The sequence below is a fragment of the Pelobates fuscus genome, chromosome 8 (genome assembly GCF_036172605.1).
Source record: "Pelobates fuscus isolate aPelFus1 chromosome 8, aPelFus1.pri, whole genome shotgun sequence".
NCBI classification, from domain to species: Eukaryota; Metazoa; Chordata; class Amphibia; order Anura; family Pelobatidae; genus Pelobates; species Pelobates fuscus.
Genome location: NC_086324.1, coordinates 5,695,948 through 5,722,080, shown reverse-complemented (window position 1 = coordinate 5,722,080; position 26,133 = coordinate 5,695,948). Strand labels below are relative to the sequence as shown.

Sequence of the window (26,133 nt, the reverse complement as noted above, 5' to 3'; positions counted from 1 at the left end):
AGCAGCCTGATCTGCAAGTTTGTCCTTAGCCCATTCTCTTAATTGGGTGCAAAAAGTTACTCCAGAGGGGTAATCAACGTCACTGCTGAGCAGATCTGTACTGAGGTGTTGGGCCATGCTTGGCCAATATGCATCCCCTGCTTTAATAGCACAAATGCTCAGTAGATCACGCCATGCGGCGGAATAAGTCTTTTGAATTTGAACTATCCCTCGGTAGAAGGGCATAGGCTGCTTTTCTGGGTCAGGGAGTGATTTCATTAGAGCACTAGCCTGAGTGGGGTTGAAAGCAACATATTTAGGAGGGGCCCGTTCTCCCCGACCCTTGTGGCCAAAGGGGTCATCGATAGAACGATGAGCTGAGGCTCCCGCAGCAACCTCCGATGAGACATGGGACACCCTGTCCTCCTCTTCGTCATCGAATTCTATGATATTGGCTCTCTTACGCGGTGCAGGGCCCGCGTGAGGTGAAAGGATCGGGGGTTGGGAATGAGCCCCAGATGCAGGGGTGGCTAGCGAGTCATAACCTGGGGACAGGTAGTCACCGGGGATTACCGGCATCAGGGCTGAACTGGGGGCCGCCATATTGGAGGCGGGGAAAGGAGTTGCATTAGGATTAAGGGAAGAAGTGGCGGCCATGTTTGAAATGGGCACTTCCGGGGCAGACTGAGCCGGACTGGGCATGACCGGAACCTGGGGAGTGGCTTGGGGAAAGGGAGGGTAACCGGGGTAGGGCAGGGCCATGGGATATGGGAAGGGGTAGGGCCAGGCAGGGGAGGGCAGAAGAGTAGGGTGGGTGGGTACATTTAAGGAGGTAGGATATTGGACTGGGGCGGAGCTGGTTATGGGAGGAGACAGGACGGGATTGGTAGGGATGGATGCAGAAAGAGGAGTCGTAGCAAGGGTGGGAGGGGTAGTTAGTTGGGCGGATGCTGACGGGAGGGGATTAGCCATGGAGAGGGATTGCAGGGAGGAAATGGCAGATGAGATGTTAGGATTAGGCATGGAAGGGAGCGTGGGGATGGCTGAGGATGATGGGACTGTTAGAGAAGGGGAAGGGGTAAAGAAAGATCCGTCAGAATTCAGGACCGGGCAGACAGGGGAGGTGGTGGGATGGGATTCGGGAGGATTGGGAGTGGGGAACATAGTCAGCTGGCTATCACCTATTGCTGACTGAACCTTGGGGATAGACATCCCCTGGGCGCCATTTTGGGGCGCTGGCTGAGGGTAAACCCCAGCAACACAATTCTTATGATACACAAACAATTTCACACCTTTGTGATTTATCTCTTCCTCAACCCAACCTTCTAACTGAATAGCCTTCGCTACTCTGTACCATGCTTCAGCAGTCTTTAATAAACCATTGTCTGTAAGCTTGCCTTTCATTTCTGCCAGTAACTTGCGCCAGCTTTCTGGTTGCAATCTTCCACATGTCGGTACAGCAATTTTACATACTTTTGCAATCTTCTCAACACCTTTAACCATCTCTTCACCCTCTCTGTTCTCTACTAAATCACATGCTAACCAGCCCTTGCTGGGCTTATCTAAATCCTGTCCCATAGTCCCTTTACCCCTATACCAGCGTCCTAGATATAGAGAGAGAGAAGGAAAATTGAACAGGAATGTCTACAATGCTCGACTGCCACCCGAGAATCGTGGGACTTTCTCAGGTGCGTCTTCCCAAAACGTAGACCAGTCACTGAATCCGCCTACCCGGGGTGGTAGACACGGATTGGAGCGAGGTGAGAAGTGTGTGACCAATCACTTCTCTTTTAAGAGGAATGGGAGTGGATAGTATAATAATATAGAGAGTGTAGAAAAGATGAAAGGCAAGGAAAAATTCTTAGAGACAGACACAGGAGTACATGAGACTCCTCATTAAACAAACAAGACAACAATACAGTTGAAATACAGTGCATGCATCACAGTTCAAATGAAATCAACAGTAATTCCTTTCCTTTACTCGTGTGCTTACTCCAAAGTCACCTCCCTCAACCCCGTAGTGTCTCCACTACCTGCAGCCGCGGAAAACAACTGACACCGGTCCGAGTTCCGCCAGCCTCCCTCAACACAGCAGCCCACTAATAGTGTCTGCGCTACCCTCACCCTCGTAGTGCCCCTATAAAAACCCACTTTATAAGTCTCACTACTCTGTGGCGATGAAAACAGCAATGCCTGCCCGAATTCATCCACCACAAATAAAAAATTGGAATGGCTCCAGCTCAGCGCTCAAAGCTGGAGGGTACCACCACTCTGCAAGCAGAGTAACGTGCACAGAGAAGCTAGCTAGGCTATCAAAGTGACACAAGAAGGATCCCCAGGAAACTATGAGTCTACACAATCTCCACAGATCCAACACACCTCTTTTTCCCTACAGCCCCAGCCACGAGGCTCCTAAAAGAGTTAAACAGGAAAAGATGACCCCCAGGAACACATCCACAGGTCAACCCCCCTTTTTCCCTACAACCACAGCACCGTGGTTCCTAAAAGGAGTAAAACAGGCAACAGAAGACCCAGGCAAATCCCCTCAGGTCCACCCCCCTTTATCCCAAAAGGGGCAAAATACAAACAGATAGACAGATATACTGAAGACCCAGGCAAGTCCCCTCAGGTCCACCCCCCTTTATCCCAAAAAGGGGAAAACAAGCAAGACAGAACCCCAGGCAAATCCCCTGCAGGTCCACCCCCCCTTTATCTCAAAATGGGGAAACAGGCAAACAATTCAAACACACCCAGGCAACAGATAGACTAAAATGCAGGTAAACAAGTGAGTAACGAGGCACCGGGCAATATATTACCTGTCTTTGATGTCCTCCCGGGAAGCAGTCACAGACACGTGGACGGGTCAATCAAAGGGGCCGGAACATACCGGTGGCTCTGCAGAAGTCTCTACCGTGTACCTGGAGGTGATCAATCTCCTTTCCTTCCCCCTGGATTCCTCCGTCCACCCTTGTCTTCCTTAGGACGGCTCACCGGCCGGACATAGCCCGATGCCCCACGTTGGGCGCCAAGTTGTTATGGTACTTTTTAGCAGTAAACCAAAATGTTTAAATGTCTATCTGTTCCTGTCCAAATCAATAAAATCAAATTGCGTATATACGCTGAAGTAATTAAGTCTGACACACGAGGTTCAGGTTAAAATAACTTCGAGAAAATTTATTGGCAAGTGATTAAAAAGCGGACGCGCAGGCCCTTTTAAGAGACATTTTACGTCATCATTGATTATTAGAATATCAGCAAATAAACATCATTAATTGGATTCATTGTTAAGTGTCGGGATTAGTGTCCTCCTATCAATATTATTAATTGGCTCAAAAACTAAGTGGTTAGTCCCGTGCCCACCCACCAAGAGGTGGGATTGTTCTGGACACGGGTGGGGACAAGGGGGTCTTGAGCGTCATTTTACACGGTCGGTGATCTCAGGCCTCGTGGCCAGGTGCAAGGTCTCTTATGAATAGAACATTTCATTACTACTGTGTTCTCATGGCCTTCAAATTATACTATGTTGCAAGTTTAAGGAAAAGTCAGCAATTCCTGTGTTAATCATGTCTTTATAGAAAATACAGTCTTTGTCTATTGTATTAGATGTGCTGGGAAACTCTGTCATGTAAGGTAGTTTTAAAATGAACAAGTTAGGTTATGAGGACAAAATGGAGGATTGAAGAAGTCAGGTTAGGAGGACAAAATGGAGGATTGTCACAGTATAAAGTTAAGATGGAGTTAGTGCAATAATTCAATACAAGTACAATAAGGATTTTTAATAATCCCACATCAATACTGCCAGTAATGTGTCTGAGTGTATAACGGAGCTCCACGGCAATAATACTCCCAGTAATGTGTCTGAGTGTATAACAGAGCACCACAGCAATAATACTCCCAGTAATGTGTCTGAGTGTATAACAGAGCTCCACAGCAATAATACTCCCAGTAATGTGTCTGAGTGTATAACAGAGCTCCACGGCAATAATACTCCCAGTAATGTGTCTGAGTGTATAACAGAGCTCCACAGCAATAATACTCCCAGTAATGTGTCTGGGTGTATAACAGAGCTCCACAGCAATAATACTCCCAGTAATGTGTCTGAGTGTATAACAGAGCTCCACAGCAATAATACTCCGAGTAATGTGTCTCTAAACTACAATAAATGTGTTTAGAAATCAGTGTGTGCAAATAGGATACATTGTTCTTATTATAAATTACATTTTCAGTTTTAAAAGTGGTTATCAGTAGGTTCCTGGCGTCACCTAATATCTCCTGGAATAGCCCTGCTCCTGTCCACACCTTGAGCCACACCCATAAACTACTCTGGAATAGTCATACCATAATAGCCATTTTCAGGGCAATGTTAGGTGATACCACTTGCATTTTTATTGTTACTAAGTTGGGTTTGCTGTTATAAAAGTTGAGCAAACAGAGAATAGCAAAATACGTAGCCCCCTGTCATGTGGTACAATTGTAACTTTTATAAGTTAACCTGGTTATACCTTCCTGACTGTCGGACACCTGGTTCTGTTACTTCCTGGTTTGTTTAGCTCAGTTGGGAAAAACTCAAGAGTCAGCAATTACCCAGAGCACCTGCCTTGCAAAGACTTCTCATTGAGCAGCATTGGGAAGTCTGTGATTGGACAGCCACAGAAAGCCTGGGCGGGGTTAGAAGGGGAGGGTTTGCAAAGGCTGCAGACAGGGGATCTGCAGCTATTACAAGCTGTTTTTATATATACTACAAATAATAATAAAAAAAAAAAATTAATTACCGTATATACTCGAGTATAAGCCGACCCGAATATAAGCCGAGGCTCCTAATTTTACCCCAAAAAACTGGGAAAACTTATTGACTCGAGTATAGGACTAGGGTGGGAAATGCAGCAGCTACTGGTAAATTTCTAAATAAAATTAGATCCTAAAAAAATTATACTAATTTAATATTTATTTTCACTGTGTGTATATAATGAATGCAGTGTGTGTGTATGAGTGCAGTGTGTGTGTGTATGAGTGCAGTGTGTGTGTGTGTATGAGTGCAGTTTGTGTGTGTATGAGTGCAGTTTGTGTATGAATGCAGTGTGTGTATGAGTGCAGCGTGTGTATGAGTGCAGTGTGTGTGTATGAGTGCAGCGTGTGTGAGTGCAGCGTGTGAATGAATACAGTGTGTGTATGAATTCAGTGTGTGTGTATGAGTGCAGTGTGTGTGTGTATGAATGCAGTGTGTGTGTATGAGTGCAGTCTGTGTATGAATGCAGTGTGTGTGTATGAGTGCAGTGTGTGTATGAATGCAGTGTGTGTGTATGAGTGCAGTGTGTGTGTATGAGTTCAGTGTGTGTATGAGTGCAGTGTGTGGATGAATGCAGTGTGTGTATGAATGCAGTGTGTGTATGAATGCAGTGTGTGTATGAGTGCAGTGTGTGTATGAATGCAGTGTGTGTGTATGAGTGCAGTGTGTGTATGAATGCAGTGTAAGTGTGTGTGATGCAGTGTGTGTTTGTGTATGTTGGGCATTTTTATTATTATTTTTTAATTATTTAAAAAAAAAATATTATTATTATTTCTTTTAATATATATTATTTTATTATTATATTTTTTTTATTTTTTTTCGTCCCCTCTCCCTGCTTGATACATGGCAGGGAGGGGGGCTCTCCTTCCCTGGTGGTCCAGTGGCATTGGCAGTTCAGTGGGGGGGAGGGGGGCTGGCAGAGAGCACTTACCTCTCCTGCAGCTCCTGTCAGCTCCCTCCTCCTCTGCGCCGGTCCGTGCAGCTCCTCTGTCAGCTCACACTGTAAGTCTCGCGAGAGCCACACTATGACCGCGCGGCTCTCGCGAGACTTACACTGGGAGCTGACCGAGGTGCTGAACGGACCGGCGCGGAGGAGAAGGGAGCTGACAGGAGCTGCAGAAGAGGTAAGCGCTCGCTGCCAGCCCCCAGTCTGTAACATAGAAACATAGAAACATAGAATGTGACGGCAGATAAGAACCATTCGGCCCATCTAGTCTGCCCAGTTTTCTAAATACTTTCATTAGTCCCTGGCATTATCTTATAGTTAGGATAGTCTTATGCCTATCCCACGCATGCTTAAACTCCGTTACTGTGTTAACCTCTACCACTTCAGCTGGAAGGCTATTCCATTCATCCACTACCCTCTCAGTAAAGTAATACTTCCTGATATTATTTTTAAACCTTTGTCCCTCTAATTTTAGACTATGTCCTCTTGTTGTGGTAGTTTTTCTTCTTTTAAATATAGTCTCCTCCTTTACTGTGTTGATTCCCTTTATGTATTTAAATGTTTCTATCATATCCCCCCGTCACGTCTTTCCACCAAGCTATACATGTTAAGATCCTTTACCCTTTCCTGGTAAGTTTTATCCTGCAATCCATGAACCAGTTTAGTAGCCCTTCTCTGAACTCTCTCTAAGGTATCAATATCCTTCTGAAGATATGGTCTCCAGTACTGTGTACAGTACTCCAAGTGAGGTCTCACCAGTGTTCTGTACAATGGCATGAGCACTTCCCTCTTTCTACTGCTAATACCTCTCCCTATACAACCAAGCATTCTGCTAGCATTTCCTGCTGCTCTTTTACATTGTCTGCCTACCTTTAAGTCCTCAGAAATAATCACCCCTAAATCCCTTTCCTCAGATGTTGAGGTTAGGACTCTATGAAATATTCTGTACTCTGCCCTTGGGTTTTTACGTCCAAGATGCATTATCTTGCACTTATCCACATTAATTGTCAGTTGCCACAACTCTGACCATTTTTCTAGTTTACCTAAATCATTAGCCATTTGTCTTATCCCTCCTGGAACATCAACCCTGTTACATATCTTAGTATCATCCGCAAAAAGACACACCTTACCATCAAGACCTTCTGCAATATCACTAATAAAAATATTAAAGAGAATGGGTCCAAGTACAGATCCCTGAGGTACCCCACTGGTGACAAGCCCAAGCTTCGAATATACTCCATTGACTACAACCCTCTGTTGCCTGTCACTCAGCCACTGCCTTACCCATTCAACAATATTGGAATCCAAACTCAAAGATTGCAGTTTATTGATAAGCCTTCTATGTGCAACAGTGTCAAAAGCCTTACTGAAATCTAGGTAAGCAATGTCTACTGCACCACCCTGATCTATAATTTTAGTTACCCAATCAAAAAAATCAATAAGATTAGTTTGGCATGATCTCCCTGAAGTAAACCCATGTTGTCTCTGAACTTGAAATCCATGTGTTTTTAGATGTTCAACAATCCTATCCTTTAACATGGTTTCCATCACTTTCCCCACTACTGAAGTAAGGCTTACTGGCCTATAGTTGCCCGACTCCTCCCTATTACCTTTCTTGTGAATGGGCACAACATTCGCTAACTTCCAATCTTCTGGACTACTCCTGTTAACAATGATTGGTTAAATAAATCTTTTAATGCTTTTGCTAGTACACCACTAAGCTCTTTTAATAGCTTTGGGTGTATTCCATTAGGTCCCATTGACTTATTTGTCTTTACTTTTGACAGTTGAAATAGAACCTCTTCCTCTGTAAACTCACGTGTAATAAATGACTCATTTATCCTTTTTTTTAACGGAGGTCCCTTTCCTTCATTTTCAGCTGTAAATACCGAACAAAAATATTCATTGAGGCAGTCAGCTAGACCTTTATCCTCATCTACATACCTTCCTTCTTTTGTTTTTAATCTAACTAATCCTTGTTTTACTTTTCTTTTCTCATTTATGTATCTAAAAAAAGTTTTGTCCCCCTTTTTTACTGACTGTGCTATTTTCTCTTCTGTGTGTGATTTGGAAGCTCTTATAACTTGCTTAGCCTCTTTCTGCCTAATCTTATAGGTCATTCTGTCTTCCTCACTCTGGTTTTTTTTTATAATTACTAAATGCTAACTTTTTGTTTTTTACTATTTTGGCCACATCTGCGGAGTACCACAGTGGTTTCTTGAATTTTTTGCTTTTACTGACAAGCCTAATGCAATTTTCTGTTGCCTTCAGTAGTGCAACTTTTAAATAATCCCATTTCTCTTGGACTCCATTTAAATTGCTCCAGTCTGATAATGACTCCTTTACACATATTCTAATTTTAGAAAAGTCTGTTTTTCTAAAGTCTAAAACTTTTGTTTTTGTGTGGTGTGACTCAGTCACTGTTCTTATATTAAACCACACTGACTGATGATCACTGGATCCTAAACTTTCACCTACAGTAATATCTGATACCAAATCTCCATTTGTTAACACTAAATCTAGTATGCCCTCTTTACGAGTTGACTCCTCAACGACTTGTTTTAGAGACAATCCCAGTAGGGAGTTTAGAATATGTGTGCTTCTGGCACAAGTAGCTATTTTTGTTTTCCAATTCACATCAGGAAGATTAAAGTCACCCATGATGATAACTTCCCCCTTCATTGTCATTTTAGCTATTTCTTCAACTAGTAGATTATCTAACTCTTCAATTTGTCCTGGGGGCCTATAAATCACACCTACACGAGTTACTGTGTGATTACCAAATTCTAACGTAACCCAAATGGACTCTATGTTCGTCTCACTAACCTTTATTAGGCTAGATTTTATGCTATCCTTCACATACAGGGCCACCCCTCCCCCTTTCTTGCCTTCCCTGTCTTTTCTATATAAAGAGTACCCTGGTATTGCTATGTCCCAGTCATTTTTTTCATTATACCATGTCTCAGTAACAGCGACTAAATCTACACTATCAGTTGCCATTTAAATTGCCATAATACAGACACTGACTCGAGTATAAGCCGAGTTGGGGTTTTTCAGCACTGAAAAACTCGGCTTATATATGCGTATTTGATTTATTGGGTTTATAGATACTAAACAATTTTTTTTTTTATTTGTATGTGGGCAGTGGAATTGCCCCTTTAACACACAATAAGTAATCAGCTGGTCTGCTAACAGTCTGCATAGCCTAACCAATCCATGAGTGCTGAAAAGTTCTAATGGCGGCCCAATCAGCAGGAAAATTGATGGTTAAAAACGGTCATTATATTGATATTTGTTCAAGTGATCTAAAAAGTGCTTGCTTCCCCCATTCTGTTGGTTTCCATGGTTACTGCTCAAACAGTTAAATGTTACTGCGTGTTTCTGTGAGTGAGACATTTGAAGTGACCCGCTTTGTGTTGCTGTAAAATAATTGTCATTTAGACGCTTTTTGTGTCTCTTTGTATTTTGGGTTTTCTTTCTGGCAAATGCGTGATTGGCATATGAACCTAATTTATATTCATAATGATGGAAAAAGGCGCAGTGGGAGGTGTCAGTAATACAATGTATTTTAAAGTTGTTAGAAGTCACAGAGCTGCATATTCTGTTCTGTGTTATAAGGGAGTGGTAATTCGAATGAGTGCTAGAAATAGAACATTTGTTGAAATTCAACATAATATCTTGGATTATTCAATGACTGTGATATATTTGAATTTGATTAGATGTTGAAACTTTGCTGAATGTTTATAAACCGTGTTTGTAACAGTCCACGTCATGAATGGCCGCCGTGCGCATTTCGTCCAATATAAGCGAGCCTAGAATAAGTTTTTTTTTTTTTCCCGTCTCAGATTTTATCAGTACATTTCTGTATGTTATATTTGCACAATACTAGAATAAGGTTTTTATGATGCCGCTATGTGTTACCATTATCCTAACTCTTATTGCACCATGTTATCGTAATTGGGTTTATAGCAGGAATACCTGCGTGACTGAATTCACAGAGGGAAATTTGATGCATGAAGCTTTATTGAATTAGATTCTGAATTATTATCATAAATATCCAAAATGGATTGATTTCTGGCTCTCTCTCGGTGTCTCTGTATCCCATTTAACAGAATAGTGTCAGAATTCCACGTCATTAATCCACTAAAATGACATGACTGTTTGCTGCATCTTTCTGTGGATGTACCCATAATGCTTTTTACTCTGTCTGTTGCAGATGTTTGATTGGATCACGCACAACAAGGATTTGTTCCTTCAGAGCCATACGGAGATCGGGATGAGTTATCAGCACGCGGTGGATCTTCAAACTCAACACAACCACTTCGCCATGAACTCTATGGTGAGCTCAGCCCATTTATTTCTCTGCTTAGTACTATCCCTGGGGTCCTGCCGTCTAACTGGCACGGTTATTCACAGACGTGTCAATTGTTGGGTATTCAAAGAGAATTTCATAGTTTAGGACAAAATGGGGGGGAGGGGGGGTCTGATGTAGCAAAATAAATGTTTTTGTTTTGGTTCCTCCTCAAGATTCAGATCCCAGATGCACGGGAATGTGCAGTAAGGTTGTCTAGAACAGAATTTATTTAGGGGCAATGTGTCTGCACATTCCTGCAAGGTCACCTTTAACATGCCAGGTACCAGCGAGCACTGAACCGTAAAACCTTCAGTGACTCTCTTCCCTCCCAGGGATTTGTTTCACAGCAAGCTGATGTACTGCTCCATGTGTTCACAGATAGCACAGCGGGGCTATGCTAGTAGCCTAGCCTTAAAGATTACTAGCCACTGCAAGCCTGGAGAGTCATTGATACACTTACCGTGGGTGAAACAACTAGGGACGCCAATCACATTTTTATCTTTAGTATTAAGAAAAATAATTATGACCAAAGTTCCAGGATTAATTAATTTATTAAAGGAAACAGTTACTGGTCACTGTGAATCGCTGGTATGAAGGGTTTCAGACAAAGAGCCACGACTGGTGATTTATTTGTGGTCTTAATCAATTTGTTAGACAGCAGTACTGTGTTAAAGGAATCCTATAGTGAAAACAAACCCGTTTTCCTGGCAATATAAGTCCCTACAGTGCGCCCCTCCCTTGCGACCCCCCTCCTGCGGGGCTTCAGCCACTTACCTGAATCCAGCGCCGATATCCCTCTGTGCTTCGTCAGGTTGTGCCCACGCTCGGCGCTGGCGACCGAATGCGCATGCACGCACGCACGCACGCACATTAGACCTCCCCATAGGAAAGCATCATTCAATGCTTTCCTATGGGGAAAATCTGAAGCTCGAAGTCCGTGAGGACGTCCTGCATCAGATAACAGACCAAAAGTCAATTTGGATTCCGGAAACCCTCTGGTGGCTGTCTGTTAGACAGCCACAGAGGGCAGACTTAGAGCTGCAATGTAAACATTGCAGCACTAGGTGCAAAAGGGTCACAGCACCCAGACTACCTTAGCACCCAGACTACAATTAGCTGAAGTAGTCTGGGTGCCCACAGTGTCCCTTTAATATAGTCAAAATAAAACAATTGCTGTGGTTTGAGGTGATAACCCTGATGCTGAACGTAGACATAGCACGGTCAGGGGTTATTATAATTATCCTAAACAATTAATGCCTAATATGCTAAAAATAAAAAAAAGACACAAAGAAGTCCCTATAAATTATACGAAAAAGTACAAATAATTTAATAAAAAATATATATATAATAAAATAAGAATATGCTACCCTTATCCGTCAAGTTATTTAACCCAGACACAATGGGTTTACCAGTAAGCTTAGCATATTTTTTATGGACATTTGGAAGGCAGTAGAAAGTGGAGATTGTTGGACTTCTCACATCCATATAATTGTACTCATCCTTAGTAATGATCTTTTCATCAAGCCTTGTCCAAGAGTATCTTAAACTCACTCAAAAATGGAGGGGATGGATCCCTACTGAGTACTTTGTAAGTATTCTCATCTTTCAGAATATTGTCCCCAATCTGAATGTAGTACTACAACATTATCTGCCACTATGGGCACTCAGACCACTTCAGCTCATTGGGTGCAGTGTCCCTGTCAGTTTAACTCTTCAATTGTAATTATTGCAATTATTGATAAACTGCACTAATTTCATTGCAGGGCTACCCTTCCGGGTCATTAGCTGACTAATCTCTGCATGCTCTGCATTAAGTCATCCAGCGTCAGCTTAAACCCCATAGGAAAGCATTGGTTCTATGGGGTAATCCCAATGCGAACGAGGCGCTCGCATTGCATGCGTGTTAGGTCCCCGACAATGACTGACATCGGGAAAGGAGGAGCAGAGGCGGATTCAAATAAGGGACTGCACGGGTGAGATGGTTACTATAGTGCCAGAAATACAACTTCCTTCTTATTATATATTTTTTCACTAAAATTAATTTATTTTTCATATACCGTAATTGATTTATTTGTGTCTTATATTCTCTTTTCAGCATATTAGACATTATGTCATGGTTCTGATCAGGTCAGTTAAGAGACTTATACCGGGATTAAGTTTAGGTTCTTTATTGGAATTGTTAGACATGTTTTAAACTTTAAATAATAATAAGTGAAGCAAGACTTAAAGGAAATATAGACAAACGGGATAAAGCAGTACCTATAAAACGAGATTACAGGAAAGTAGTAATGAGGGTTATAGAATGAAGGGTTTAGACAATAAGCCCCAGACAGGTTATAGAGAAGTTGATAGAAGCAGAACCTAGAAACGGAATTATAGGTTAGGAGGAAGAAGGAGAGACTATAAACGGAAATATAGGTCAGGAGGAAGAAGGAGAGACTATAAACGGAAATATAGGTCAGGAGGAAGAAGGAGAGACTATAAACGGAAATATAGGTCAGGAGGAAGAAGGAGAACCTATAAACGGAAATATAGGTCAGGAGGAAGAAGGAGAGACTATAAACGGAAATATAGGTCAGGAGGAAGAAGGAGAGACTATAAATGGAAATATAGGTCAGGAGGAAGAAGGAGAACCTATAAACGGAAATATAGGTCAGGAGGAAGAAGGAGAGACTATAAACGGAAATATAGGTCAGGAGGAAGAAGGAGAGACTATAAACGGAAATATAGGTCAGGAGGAAGAAGGAGAGACTATAAACGGAAATATAGGTCAGGAGGAAGAAGGAGAACCTATAAACGGAAATATAGGTTAGGAGAAATTAGGAGAACCTATAAACGGAAATATAGGTCAGGAGGAAGAAGGAGAGACTATAAACGGAAATATAGGTCAGAAGGAAGAAGGAGAGACTATAAACGGAAATATAGGTCAGGAGGAAGAAGGAGAACCTATAAACGGAAATATAGGTCAGGAGGAAGAAGGAGAACCTATAAACGGAAATATAGGTCAGGAGGAAGAAGGAGAGACTATAAACGGAAATATAGGTCAGGAGGAAGAAGGAGAGTATATAAACGGAAATATAGGTCAGGAAGAAGGACAGACAACAAAGAACACAAGGTTCTACTTCTCTGTGTATACACCTGTACAAACTACCCCAAAAGGGGAAAAGGCGATAGTAACAGGTGCAGCACAGAGACTTATGTACCGATATGAGACTCCAGGTATCTCAATAGGGGCTTAACCCCAAGTTAGACAAAAAACAGCAAACAACAGAAAAATGCATTCAGTCATAGTAAGTTCTTGGGACTAGCTGCATAACCTGGAAGTATATATAGCGACAGAGTGTAATCCAAACCTGGCTTTCACATCTATGTAAGTACTAATAGAAATCCATTATCACGTAAATCATAAATAGTTAATCAAACAAAGTATATACAGGTGGTACTGAGATTCCATGCCAACCACAGAGGATATATGTAGGGATATAAATACTACTTATATCATCATAACTCAACCTTAATCCTCAGCTTTATTATAATTTGCTATGGTGAACAGAGAGAGAAAGGAAACCGCGCCCTTATTTTGATACGAACATACGTACTCAAATCCTTATGGTTGTATAATGGTAGACCTCAAAAAAAGAGAAATAAACAAAACAATAGTGTAACCTTGTAAATATTCAGGAAACAATAAAAAGCATGTAAGGTAGTACACTCACATTTAGCAGAGCTAAATACAGAGCTCTGCTGTTTTAGCGCGTAGACGGAATGATCCCCGTCCTAGGATAAATATGAGGTAGTCCACGTCTTGATGGTCTCAAACAGAGAAAACAGACAGGAAAATCCACATAGTGTAGTATATACTGGTATAAATATAAATATAAATGGTAAGTGAATAGAAAATATCGTACTCACATTTACTAGAGCGTGCCTCGCTCTAGTTAATAGCGCATAGGTGGTATAATCCCCACCAAGGAATAAAGATGTAAACCAGGAGCAAAATATAATGGAAATCTCAGAGTAGTAAAAAGTTAAGATTATAACTATTTATTATACATATAAATCAGTAAAAAACAATATATATAGAATACTCAATGAGAAAGTCCATAAAAAATCCACTTTACGCGTTTCACCTATAGAGGCTTCTTCACTGACTGAGAGGAGACATGCAAGTAACCTGAGGTGCCCTTTTAATAGAAGGGAGTGCGAGCTCTTGTTGGGATCCAGCAAGAGGATAGCGTCCAGGAGGGAATGAAGCTCCTCTGAGTTCATGTGCTCCTGCGAGGCTTGGCTACAGTAGTCAGGCTAGTAGGTGTTGATACCACCTGGGGTGTAAGGTGCCTAGTGGCACTAGAGGAAGAACCATTAGTGGCAGTGTTGAAGTTTTTCTGTGATTGCATTATAAATTACAGGACACACAAAAAGGGGGTAACAATGGCAGGACAAAACACAAAGATGGGCAAGGTAAAATTCCTAGAGATCCTAGAACAGTGCAAATTCAGTAGCACAGGCATACCCACACTGACCACCAAAATAAACTCAGATGACAATATGAAAAAGCCAAGCTCACCGAGTGTTCCCTCAGGAATGGCCCCTGGGGAGCACCAGTGAGCTGCCTAGTTACTGTGCCGGCTAATCGGCACACACCCGCGTGCGAAATGCCCGTGAAAAAAAAACCATGTCAAAATCGTCAACCCCAATATGCCCGTTGCAATTCGCACTCGCGCCTGGAGCTGGCGTGGGGTTGTGAAACACCAAGACGGAAAGAGCCTCAGGTAGTGATGCTGCAAACCGCCCCAGAACGTTGGGTTATAAACAACTCGATCAATGAGCACAGAGAGGGGAGGAATGAGGGAAAAACACAAGAGCCAACAGAGCTCACTGAAAAAGACAACACCAAGCACAGAAGCAGTGACTTGGGTACACAGAACATAAATCATGAAACATCAATTATGAAAACACATAAAATTACACTGAAATTACTGGGAATGACAGGAGATAAATAAATTGTACTTACCTGAGGAGGAAGCAGCAAAGAAAGAGGAGTGGCTTAGGGTCACATGGGGACTTATGGTACAAGGAGCATTCTTATTGGATGTCATGTTAGGTTATTAACCCTTTGAGGGTGTGTGTTTTTTAATGTTTCTAAGAATATTACAGTATCCTTTCTTTGCTGCTGAGGAATAACGAAAGAGATAAATCATAATACTCGCCTCAGTGTCCTTTAATAAAATAGGAGTTTAGGCAATATGCCCCAAGCAGGTTATCGAATAACAGGTCAATCAAGAGAGGGAAAACCTATAAGAGAAATGGCAAACGTAATAGAACAAAATAAGAAGCTATAATGAATTCAGGTTAAATAGACATTTAGTTATTCAGAGTCTCTTGGTGGAGACAGTAATGCAGATATCAGATCATTGCAGGAGGATTATTCAGGATAGTGGCAAATAATTAGTAAAGCCAATATTATCCAGGTAGGTTGTGTCCAGTAGAACAAAAGCACTAAAAGCAATAAGGTAAGTTGGTAATAAAGTCCATTAAGGAGGGGGGCGGAGCCTAACTGCGAAGCAGAGAGGTCGCATGGCGTCGGAGCTCCTGAGCAAATACCGCAAAAAACAGTGCTACAGCCCGATAAAACCGCTTAAAATCACCACGACCGTCAGCACAAGAGAGCAGAGCGATTATGGGTCGCAAATCGAAAAAATCAAAGCCGGATCGGCCAAGCCAGAACCATGACATTGGGGCAATGTGGAGACAGGCCCTCGAAACCTCAGGGCCCAATATGGCGACCTTCGCCGCCAACTACTCCGACTTATCGGAAGAATACTCCCTGGAGGAAGACCCGATAGCAACACCGAGACAACCGGTGGCTGTGCCCAAACCCCAGGACCCAGATGGAGCACCGGTCACAACAGCGGTGTTAAAAAACCTGCTTGCAGGCCTGCAAACCACGCTCCAAGGGGACATAGCCGCGCTCCGCACGGAGCTTCAAGGCATCACCACGAGGCTGGACACCCTGGAAGTCACCTCGACAGCCCACAAACTAACTATCACCTCCCTGCAATCGGAGGTTACTCACCTTAAACAAACGACCATGGCCCTCGAACGGCGGTTCACCGCAGCGGAAGACGGGCGCAGAGCCACCAACATTAAGGTACGGGGGATACCGGACGATCTGCCCACAGAAGAACTGCCCCATTACGTGCGCAGGCTACTCACCGGCCTTCACACACCAAAAGCAGCCAAAGCCATTCCTCTGGAAAGTATATTCCGGATCCCAAAGCCGGCCACAGCCCCAGCGACGTCTTCCCGCGACCTCATAATCCGCTTTCAGTTCAGAAAAGACAAGGCCGCAACCATGGCAGCAGCTAGAGCGCAGGAGCCACTTACGTTTGAAGGACATTCATTGGCTTTCTTCCCGGATCTAACGGGCGACACATTGGCCTGGAGAGGCTCATTAAAGCCCTTTACCACGCTCCTTAGACAGAAGAATATACCATATAGATGGCGCCCGGACCGTTCCCTTCTCATCGTACGGGGCGAAAACAGGCATGTGGTCCACGACCTTCAAGACGCCCGAAACATGCTGCCAGTGCTGGGATTACCTCCGGACATCATGCAACAGGCGATGCCCCAGAAGAACGCGAGACCCTCACACGATTGGAACCCAGAGAAGGCTAAAATTTTCGTGCCACGATGATCGAGGCTGGATCCCCCTGAGGGGGCCGGTGCACGTGGACCCTAAAGGACTCTCAAGCTACATGTTGTCTTTATCAGGACTTTTGCATGTTTTCTAGTTTACCTACAGCCCTTTGGCACCATGACCTGCCCGCATATAGCCCATCACTTAACTCTGAGATCGCAGATAATCTGCGGAAAACGGCCACAGGAGGCTATTAGCACAGTCGCCTCTCTGCTCCCACCACTCACAGCCAACACGACAGGACACACACAGACTCCCCTCCCCTCCCCGTTGGTCTAGTGGCCCACGGGGCGACACACGAGGAACAACGACGCACACCATGACTACTCATGCATACACCAAATGAGCACTGACTGACCTGACGCTCACCACATAAGCACGAACCAACCTCAACATATTGTAAATGTCAGTGTGTTCAGTTAGACCACCTCCCACGACAACCAGACAGGTTTACCGAAAGTGTGAAGTGCCTGGCTCGACTAAGCTTCGCTAGCCGACTACCCGACCGTGAATCTCTTGGGCCCCCACAATTACCCCCACGTATGGCACCAAGCTGTCACCTTACCCCAACGTCAGCTCCACGACGATAGTCTCGAAAAACAAATGCCAAAAGTCGACAGTTTTTTTATTATTGTTATTGTCCGTTAATCTAATATAAAAATGTGCAATGTTTATATGCCACCACTATATCACAATGTGACATGTTCAAGCTTATGACCGCTGTCGTGGCAGAGTAAGCTATGTTGTAATCCTCATGCACTCAAAAATAAAGAATAAAAAAAAAAATAAAGTCCATTAAGAAATAAAGCTACTGTGGCAAACCTAGCCACTTCTGAGCTATATGCAGTATAGGTTGTCCGTAGGCTGAATGGATAATGTGTTCCGTTGATTGTATATGTATTGTGCTATGGCCGTTCGCATGCTGACAGCCGTACGCTGCCAGCATACAAGCATTCGTACGACGAAACACGGTTATCCTGGCCGTTCGCCGTACGAATACGGGCTCCCCAGGTCGACCACACATTCACAAGTTGTGTGGTACCAATTAACCGATTGCAACATTGTTGCAATCGGTACTTAAGGGCTCTCCTAGGTGGCCGTCGTTCGACTACCGACCATGCGGCGGTCGGCCATCTTGGATCCTTTGTCTCTGCAGCGGTGTTCGGTCGTCGAGAGCCTGGAACTGAAAACGGCTACTCAATGATCCGAACACCGCTGGACTTCCAGAGCGTTCGGGAGTTCCGCGTTCGGTACATTATGTGTCCCGTACTTATTCGGTACTTTTGGACCAACTTCCATGTTTAAATGTATTATGTGCGGCGTTCGGTCAATTCAGCTGGGATCGGAGCGGTATTCTCACAAAGTGTGCGCTCCGACCCCAGCTATCTACCGAACGTTATTCCAAAGTACCGAATATTGTGTGAATTATATATTTTAAAGTCAATTGCCGGTTTTGCTGCACGAGGGGATAATCCACTTAATCGTCCATTTTAGTGGGAGTATCCATCTCGTGCAGCAATGCCTGTTGGGAAAGTCACAATGCATGTTGGGAGAAATCCCCTGGATTATCTGTGTGGAAACCCCTTGCATGGGGAACTGTATAAATATGCTGCTTGTGAATAAACCGAGCTAGTTGACTCCCAAACTGTGTTTCGTCCGGTTACTGGGAGGATTGGGGATATTGCCTTGCTTTCTACTCTGACTGTGGATTTCCTGAAGATACCAACGGATATCGTGTACTATTATACTGCATTCTGTTACAGCTACTTACCAAGCTTCTTAGAAAAGAGCAGTCTGGAAACAAGCAGGTTGGTGGAATAAATCAAGATGGTCCAAGGGTATTTGGAGACAGAAGTCATGTCATCCAGAAGCACCAGTTCAATCAATGTTATAGCATATAGAGAGTAATCTGTCTAGACAGGTGAGGATGGCAGTTCAGACATAGCGGTTAGGAAGGCCACTAGTGGCAAAACATAGTTACTGCAAGTATAAACTTGGATGAACGGAATGAAATACCAAAATGAAGGTTTGGATCCTGACACATTAGCTGTTTAAGGTTCCTATGTTATGTGTTACCCCCATTTATAAGCCCCTAAAGACATCTTCACGTTTTCTGTGTGGAGACTATATTGTAGGATTTACTATAATGATCAACTTTTTCTATTTTAATATTACCCTAGTGGTGCTCACACAGAGTATCTTAAACCTTTTAATATGCATCATGCACGCCGTAATCCCTACCTCGCCCCCCTAATCCTAACCCCTGTAATCCTCACCTAACCTCTATAATCCTTACCTCACCTATGTAATCCTAACCTAACCCCCGTAATCCCTACCTCGCCCCCGTAATCCTAACCCCTGTAATCCTTACCTAACCTCTATAATCCTTACCTCACCTATGTAATCCTAACCTAACCCCCGTAATCCCTACCTCGCCCCCGTAATCCTAACCCCTGTAATCCTTACCTAACCTCTATAATCCTTACCTCACCTATGTAATCCTAACCTAACCCTCGTAATCCCTACCTCGCCCCCTTAATCCTAACCCCTGTAATCCTTACCTAACCTCTATAATCCTTACCTCACCTATGTAATCCTAACCTAACCCCCGTAATCCCTACCTCGCCCCCGTAAACCTAACCCCTGTAATCCTTACCTAACCTCTATAATCCTTACCTCACCTATGTAATCCTAACCTAACCCCCGTAATCCCTACCTCGCCCCCGTAATCCTAACCCCTGTAATCCTTACCTAACCTCTATAATCCTTACCTCACCTATGTAATCCTAACCTAACCCCCGTAATCCTCACCTCACCGGAGTCTTCACCCCATTCATTCTCTGTCTCATGCTTCACTTTATTTCATTCATTTTATTGTGTGACGTTTCACTTTCGTAATCCTCACTCTCATAATCCTTACCTAACCTCTATAATCCTTACATCACCTATGTAATCCTAACCTAACCCCCGTAATCCTTACCTCACCGGAGTCTTCACCCCATTCATTCTCTGTCTCATGCTTCACTTTATTTCATTCATTTTATTGTGTGACGTTTCACTTTCGTAATCCTCACTCTCATAATCCTTACCTAACTCCTATAATCATTACGTCACCCCCATAATTCTTAACTAACCCTAATAATTCTTACCTAAGCATTCTATTGCTTTCCTAAACCATAATTCTCAACTTATTCCCACTTAATCCTTACTTAAGCCCTTTAATTCTTACCTCACCCCCATAATTCTTTTCTAGCCTCTATAACCCTTACTTAACCCCTATAATTCTTATGGTACCTTCATAATCCTTACTTATCTCCCATAATCCTTTGTTCTCCTCACCAGTCCACCTCTGCCCTGACCCTGCCTGTCCTTTGCCCCAGTCCATCCCTGCCCTGACCCTGCCTGTCCTTTGCCCCAGTCCACCCCTGCCCTGACCCTGCCTGTCCTTTGCCCCAGTCCACCCCTGCCCTGACCCTGCCTGTCCTCTGCCCCAGTCCACCCCTGCCCTGACCCTGCCTGTCCTCTGCCCCAGTCCACGCCTGCCCTGACCCTGCCTGTCTTTTGCCCCAGTCCACCCCTGCCTGTCCTTTGCCCCAGCCCATCCCCGCCCTGACCCTGCCTGTCCTTTGCCCCAGTCCACCCCTGCCCTGACCCTACCTGTCCTTTGCCCCAGTCCACCCCTGCCCTGACCCTGCCTGTCCTCTGCCCCAGTCCACGCCTGCCCTGACCCTGCCTGTCCTTTGCCCCAGTCCACCCCTGCCTGTCCTTTGCCCCAGCCCACCCCCGCCCTGACCCTGCCTGTCCTTTGCCCCAGTCCACCCCTGCCCTGACCCTGCCTGTCCTTTGCCCCAGTCCACCCCTGCCCTGACCCTGCCTGTCCTCTGCCCCAGTCCACCCCTGCCCTGACCCTGCCTGTCCTCTGCCCCAGTCCAAGCCTGCCCTGACCCTGCCTGTCTTTTGCCCCAGTCCACCCCTGCCTGTCCTTTGCCCCAGCCCACCCCCGCCCTGACCCTGCCTGTCCTTTGCCCCAGTCCACCCCTGCCCTGACCCTACCTGTCCTTTGCCCCAGTCCACCCCTGCCCTGACCCTGCCTGTCCTCTGCCCCAGTCCACGCCTGCCCTGACCCTGCCTGTCCTTTGCCCCAGTCCACCCCTGCCTGTCCCTGCCCTGACCCTGCCTGTCCTTTGCCCCAGCCCACCCCCGCCCTGACCCTGCCTGTCCTTTGCCCCAGTCAAGCCCTGCCTGTCCTTTGCCGCAGTTCACCCCTGCCCTGATACTGCCTGTCCTTTGCCGCAGTTCACCCCTGCCCTGATACTGCCTGTCCTTTGCTGCAGTTCACCCCTGCCCTGATACTGCCTGTCCTTTGCCGCAGTTCACCCCTGCCCTGATACTGCCTGTCCTTTGCCGCAGTTCACCCCTGCCCTGATACTGCCTGTCCTTTGCTGCAGTTCACCCCTGCCCTGATACTGCCTGTCCTTTGCCCGTTATAATGCCACTGCATACGGTTTAATGATGGATATATGTATTTAATGCTGTGGTGTTTTTATAATCAATGTGCTTGTTAATGACTATATTTTAGGATCAGACCAGTCAGCTCCACCTGATTCCAGTTTTTTTTTTTTGTGCTCGTTGAGATTGCCTAATCAATATGCTAATTTATAACGGAATTATTACAAATCTATGTAGAGCCAGCTCCTATTTCCTCACCGCCCTCTCTGTGTTTTTTAAATTGTCATTGATCTCGGAGGACAAACAGGAGCGCAGCAGAATGCCCTCTGGGTAATTCCAGCTGTGTGTCGCTCTGTGTTTTGAATTATAGTTACACAGCTTTAAATAGGAATATCCCTGGGAGGAATGTATTGCTGGCTGCATGGCTATTTCCGAGGCTCTTGTTATTAACACAGCACGGTTACACTGCTCTATAAAGCAAACTGCAAAAATCAGGCTGGAAATGCAGATTTGGAATAATTCTCAAAGCCTGGCTATTTTAGCCTCAGTGTTGCAGTTTGAAATTTGCAACTATTTGGTGTTTACGGCATAAATGGCATTCTGTGTATCCTGAGTCTGCACCCCATTCATTCTCTGTCTCATGCTACCCATTATTTCATTCATTTTATTGTGTGACGGATGGCAGATTGTGATCGGAGAGAGAGGAACTCAGAGCACAGAGTGCACGGACAGGCGTGTGCAGAATATTAACGTAATGCAGGTGAACTGGGGATAACACTGTCTGTCCTCTGAAACCTCCTTTCTACATTCTGAATGGAAACCTTGTAATTCCAGTAGATTTTATGTGAAGATACGGGAGTGATCTGCTTTCTGTGAATGGCTTCAGGCCCGCTCTGAGCAAATATATGTTATTAAATCAAGTGATCGCACGTTCACCAGAACCACTACTAATAATTAACACTGGCTGCTTTACTGTTTCAGAACGCCTATGTCAATATCAACCGAATCATGTCTGTGGCGTCACGTCTGATCGAAGCCGGTCACTATGCCTCGCAGCAGATCAAGCAGATCTCCACCCAGCTGGACCAAGAGTGGAAGAGCTTTGCTGCTGCGTTGGACGAAAGAAGTACCATTCTCGCCATGTCTGCCGTGTTCCATCAGAAAGCTGAGCAGGTGAGCATGGCCCTCACCTCCCAACCCCTTGCCGCAATAAGGAATTAAAGCAAATACCTTATTAAATCAATGTTTGCTTATAGGAAGGATTTATTTGCAATGACACATTCAGACCAAAAGAAACAAACTGTAAAAATAGCTATGATAAGGATTTTCCCAATTTGGATACTCTGTGTTCTGTAGATTTTATTTACCACTTTGCTATTTGCCCAGAATGCAGCGCGGGGAGTAATGTGCACAGTTATAATAACATTTATAAGATAAGATCCCCACACCAAATGACAAATTAAACATTTAGCCAAATCATCTATATTTTTGCCATTTTGATCAAAGATTAAACTCACTTTTTTACAATTTCCTGACAAATCACACGTTAGTAAACTATCTTATCTAATGTGTTGTATATGTGTTTTATTCTAAACCAACTGGATTGTATACAGGATGACACAGATTTGGGGATTTATTCACTAAACTGCATATCGATATGTAAAATAGCCGAGTGAGCGAATGTTTGTAATTGCCTATTTGGGATCCAATTTGCATTTCCCTGTCAATTCTCTAAACTCGTAGTAAGTGGCTGGCAGTGTGTTCCAAACGTGTGTTACTTATTGTGGCGTACCGACACACCATAAAACACTCTTGATTGTGATAAAACACAGAGATTTGTCAGAGTAAAAGCTACAATATACAATTACATGTTTTTTCACCCTCCATTCCACCCTACAATGTAAAGAGGAATGGAATAAATTGTTGTATGTAAAATACATTTTATTTGCCTTAAAACACAATCATTTGTCTTCCTGCGGGTTTCTCAGCTGCAGTTAGTGCAGCAGACGCGTCGCTGGCAGAGCGATGGACAAGCGAAGCCTATGCTGCAGCTGGGGGAGACGGCTTTTGAAGTGGGGCCAGCGGCTCGAAAACTTAAAATAATGAAGTAGGAGTTTGCAGTCTCCTACGAGGAGAGATATAATCGGTACTCTCAGGACTCGCTCTCCTGAAGCCATGACAGGAAAGTGTAGATCCAGACTGTCCATGCTGCAAGGCCACTATGCCAGTGATGGCTACAGCCAATCCTGTATTTGCCATGATGCTCAGACAGCCTTACAGTTATCCACTGTTGCGCCAGACCATGGCTGCCTTCATGTCCTCTGGACAGAGCACAGGGCTTCGAGGTGCACACAGCTCTGTTTATATAATATGACAGCCTTGGTGGCCAAGTCACTCTTATAGCAATTTCAAAACTCATGGCCGGTCCTGTTTCTGTTACAAAATATGTAAAGAAACAGTGCTCAGACCAGGCCCAGTCTGGAGGGAATATTGTAGGATGAAGCCCATTCATACAGGGTTAGATTGTAAATTGTGTAACAGGGGCACAGACTTGCTCGCTGCCATATCTGGAAGACACGTTTTCCATCTGAAATCAGTCCCATCATAGATTCCTCACTGTAACGGCACCCCCAGACATAAAAGGGTTAAACCGCCGTTTAGTAGATCTTCCCCTTCCAGAGATACAGGCACAGCTTCTGCAGAACACCAAACTCCCGAACTAAATACAAGGGAATGCTCCAAACTCCCAAACTGCATATAAAATAGCACTCCAAACTCCCGAACTGGAACCTCACGAATAGCTGCTAGCAGACGAATAGGAAAAGCACCCAAGCGGCTTACACTCCTAGCAGTCAGTCTCTAACAGCATACAGTAAATCCCCCCCCAAGGATGAGACAGAGCTCCGTGTTGAGGGTCAAGCAGTGGTCTGGTTTATTGAGGGCTACCTGCCCAGTATTTATGCAGGTCTTCCACCTGGTGGACACTCCCCTAGGGGACAAGATGTAAGACTGTGACAAAGGACAGACATGAACCAATGACAGACACACAGAGGTAAAACATCCCCACAATGCATCCTAATGTCCCTCCCTCTGTTCTGGAGATAATTGGGAAGTAATACAACTATCTCCCAGGACAGAGGCAAAACTCCATTAACCACATGGCAGTAAAAGACAGTAAAAGACATAAAAATGTGTAAATTTACAACTGTTGCACAAAACATATACATTCTACCTAGATCTGAGCGCACATTATTACCGAATGGCGCTCAGATCATACATACATTTCAATCGCCATGGAGCCAAAGTCTTTCCCATAGTCTTTCGTTACACGAATAGGCTCCATGGCATGGCTATCTGGGGTAATGCTGTTCATACGGTTTAAACTACCGAATGAACAGGCATCCGGTTAAATGACCGAATGCAGAAGCAAGGAGGCTGACGGCTCAGCGGTGTTCGCGCAAATAAGTGTCCGTTTCCAGTTCCATAGTTTGGGCGCTGAACACCGCTGGCCGTTTGAGACTTTAAAATGGCCGCCGCCACGTGTTCGGCAAACGAACAAAGGCCACCCAGCATTTGTCAATTAAGCTGCAATTAACCACAGCTTCTGGGAGGTAAATTGCCGACACACTCCCAATACAGGTGGTCCAGTCATTCGGTTGTTTGTTCAGTAGATTGAATCTACCGACCGCTGTCCAGAAAGGCACGAACAAGCCTTTTCTGCAGGGGAAAAGAAGGCTTTTTAACATGGGGCCATAGTCCAGAGGCAACAGGCGGGCAACCAGGCTTCTCCAATGCAATGTGTCGAGATTGGTCTCGTCACACTCACAAAGTATAAAACGTTTCATTTGTATTGTTTGTCAGTACTGGTTGATGGCAGATACCATGCTGACGTGATGTCAGGCTGGCCTTGTGTCGGTCTCAATGTTTCAGAATTTGTTCTGTGTTCCAGTTCCTTTCGGGTGTGGACACTTGGTGCAAGCTGTGTAACGATGGTGGCCTGCCTTCTGAGATGCAAGGGCTGGAAATAGCCATTCATCACCACCAGACGCTGTATGAGGAGGTGACGCAAGCCTACACTGAGGTAAAGAGTCTACGCCAGACATAGGCAACCTTTGGCACTCCAGATGTTTTGGACTACATCTCCCATGATGCTTTGCCAGCATTATGGGTGTAAGAGCATTTTGAGTGATGTACTCCACAACATCTGGAGTGCCGAAGGTTGCCTATCCATGGTCTACACCATCGCTAACATCGCCGTAGATGGCAGGTGTGTTCTTATTGACATTCTGATTATTTTATTTGTTTCTGGGTTTATTATTGTTATTGCGGTAGATATACTATTTGTTTTCATTTTATAAATCTATTTGTTCTATAAGTTCCATGGGGTTTTCATTAAATTATTGTGGTAGCAGTGCAGGTATTCAGGACATCTATTTCTACTGGTCAGAGCCACTGATACATCTTCTAATATTCTCTGCTGTTGTGGCGGTGCATGTTGGGAGTTGTATCGAGAGAGAGAGAGAGAGAGAGATAGAAGATGAGAATAAAGCAATACACACATTGAACAGAATGATTTACATAATTCCTATTAACATTTATCAATATATGAAAATGTTATCATGTGAATGATCACTATCATATTCACTATCTCATTCATGTCAGAGATTTACATGTAGTGTCACCTTGTAAGTAGCTGGGTGGACCTGTGGCCTTGTATATAGTGGGATGGACCTGTGGCCTTGTATATAGTGGGGTGGACCAGTGGCCTTGTATATAGTGGGATGGACCTATGGCCTTGTATATAGTGGGATGGACCTGTGGCCTTGTATATAGTGGGATGGACCTGTGGCCTTGTATATAGTGGGATGGACCTGTGGCCTTGTATATAGTGGGATGGACCTGTGGCCTTGTATATAGTG

The 26,133-nt window shown here is 44.3% G+C and overlaps 1 protein-coding gene across 5 annotated transcripts in view; it reads left to right on the top strand.

The window, feature by feature from the left end:
* The window catches only part of KALRN (kalirin RhoGEF kinase), a 413,233-nt gene that overhangs the window by 157,947 nt on the left and 229,153 nt on the right, over window positions 1–26,133 (top strand). For all 5 annotated transcript variants that reach the window (XM_063429172.1, XM_063429174.1, XM_063429173.1 and 2 more), the window contains exons 6-8: window positions 9,928–10,050; window positions 22,196–22,387; window positions 25,164–25,295. In XM_063429172.1, the coding sequence (XP_063285242.1) occupies window positions 9,928–10,050; window positions 22,196–22,387; window positions 25,164–25,295 (447 nt within the window). The remainder of the gene's footprint in view (window positions 1–9,927; window positions 10,051–22,195; window positions 22,388–25,163; window positions 25,296–26,133) is intronic.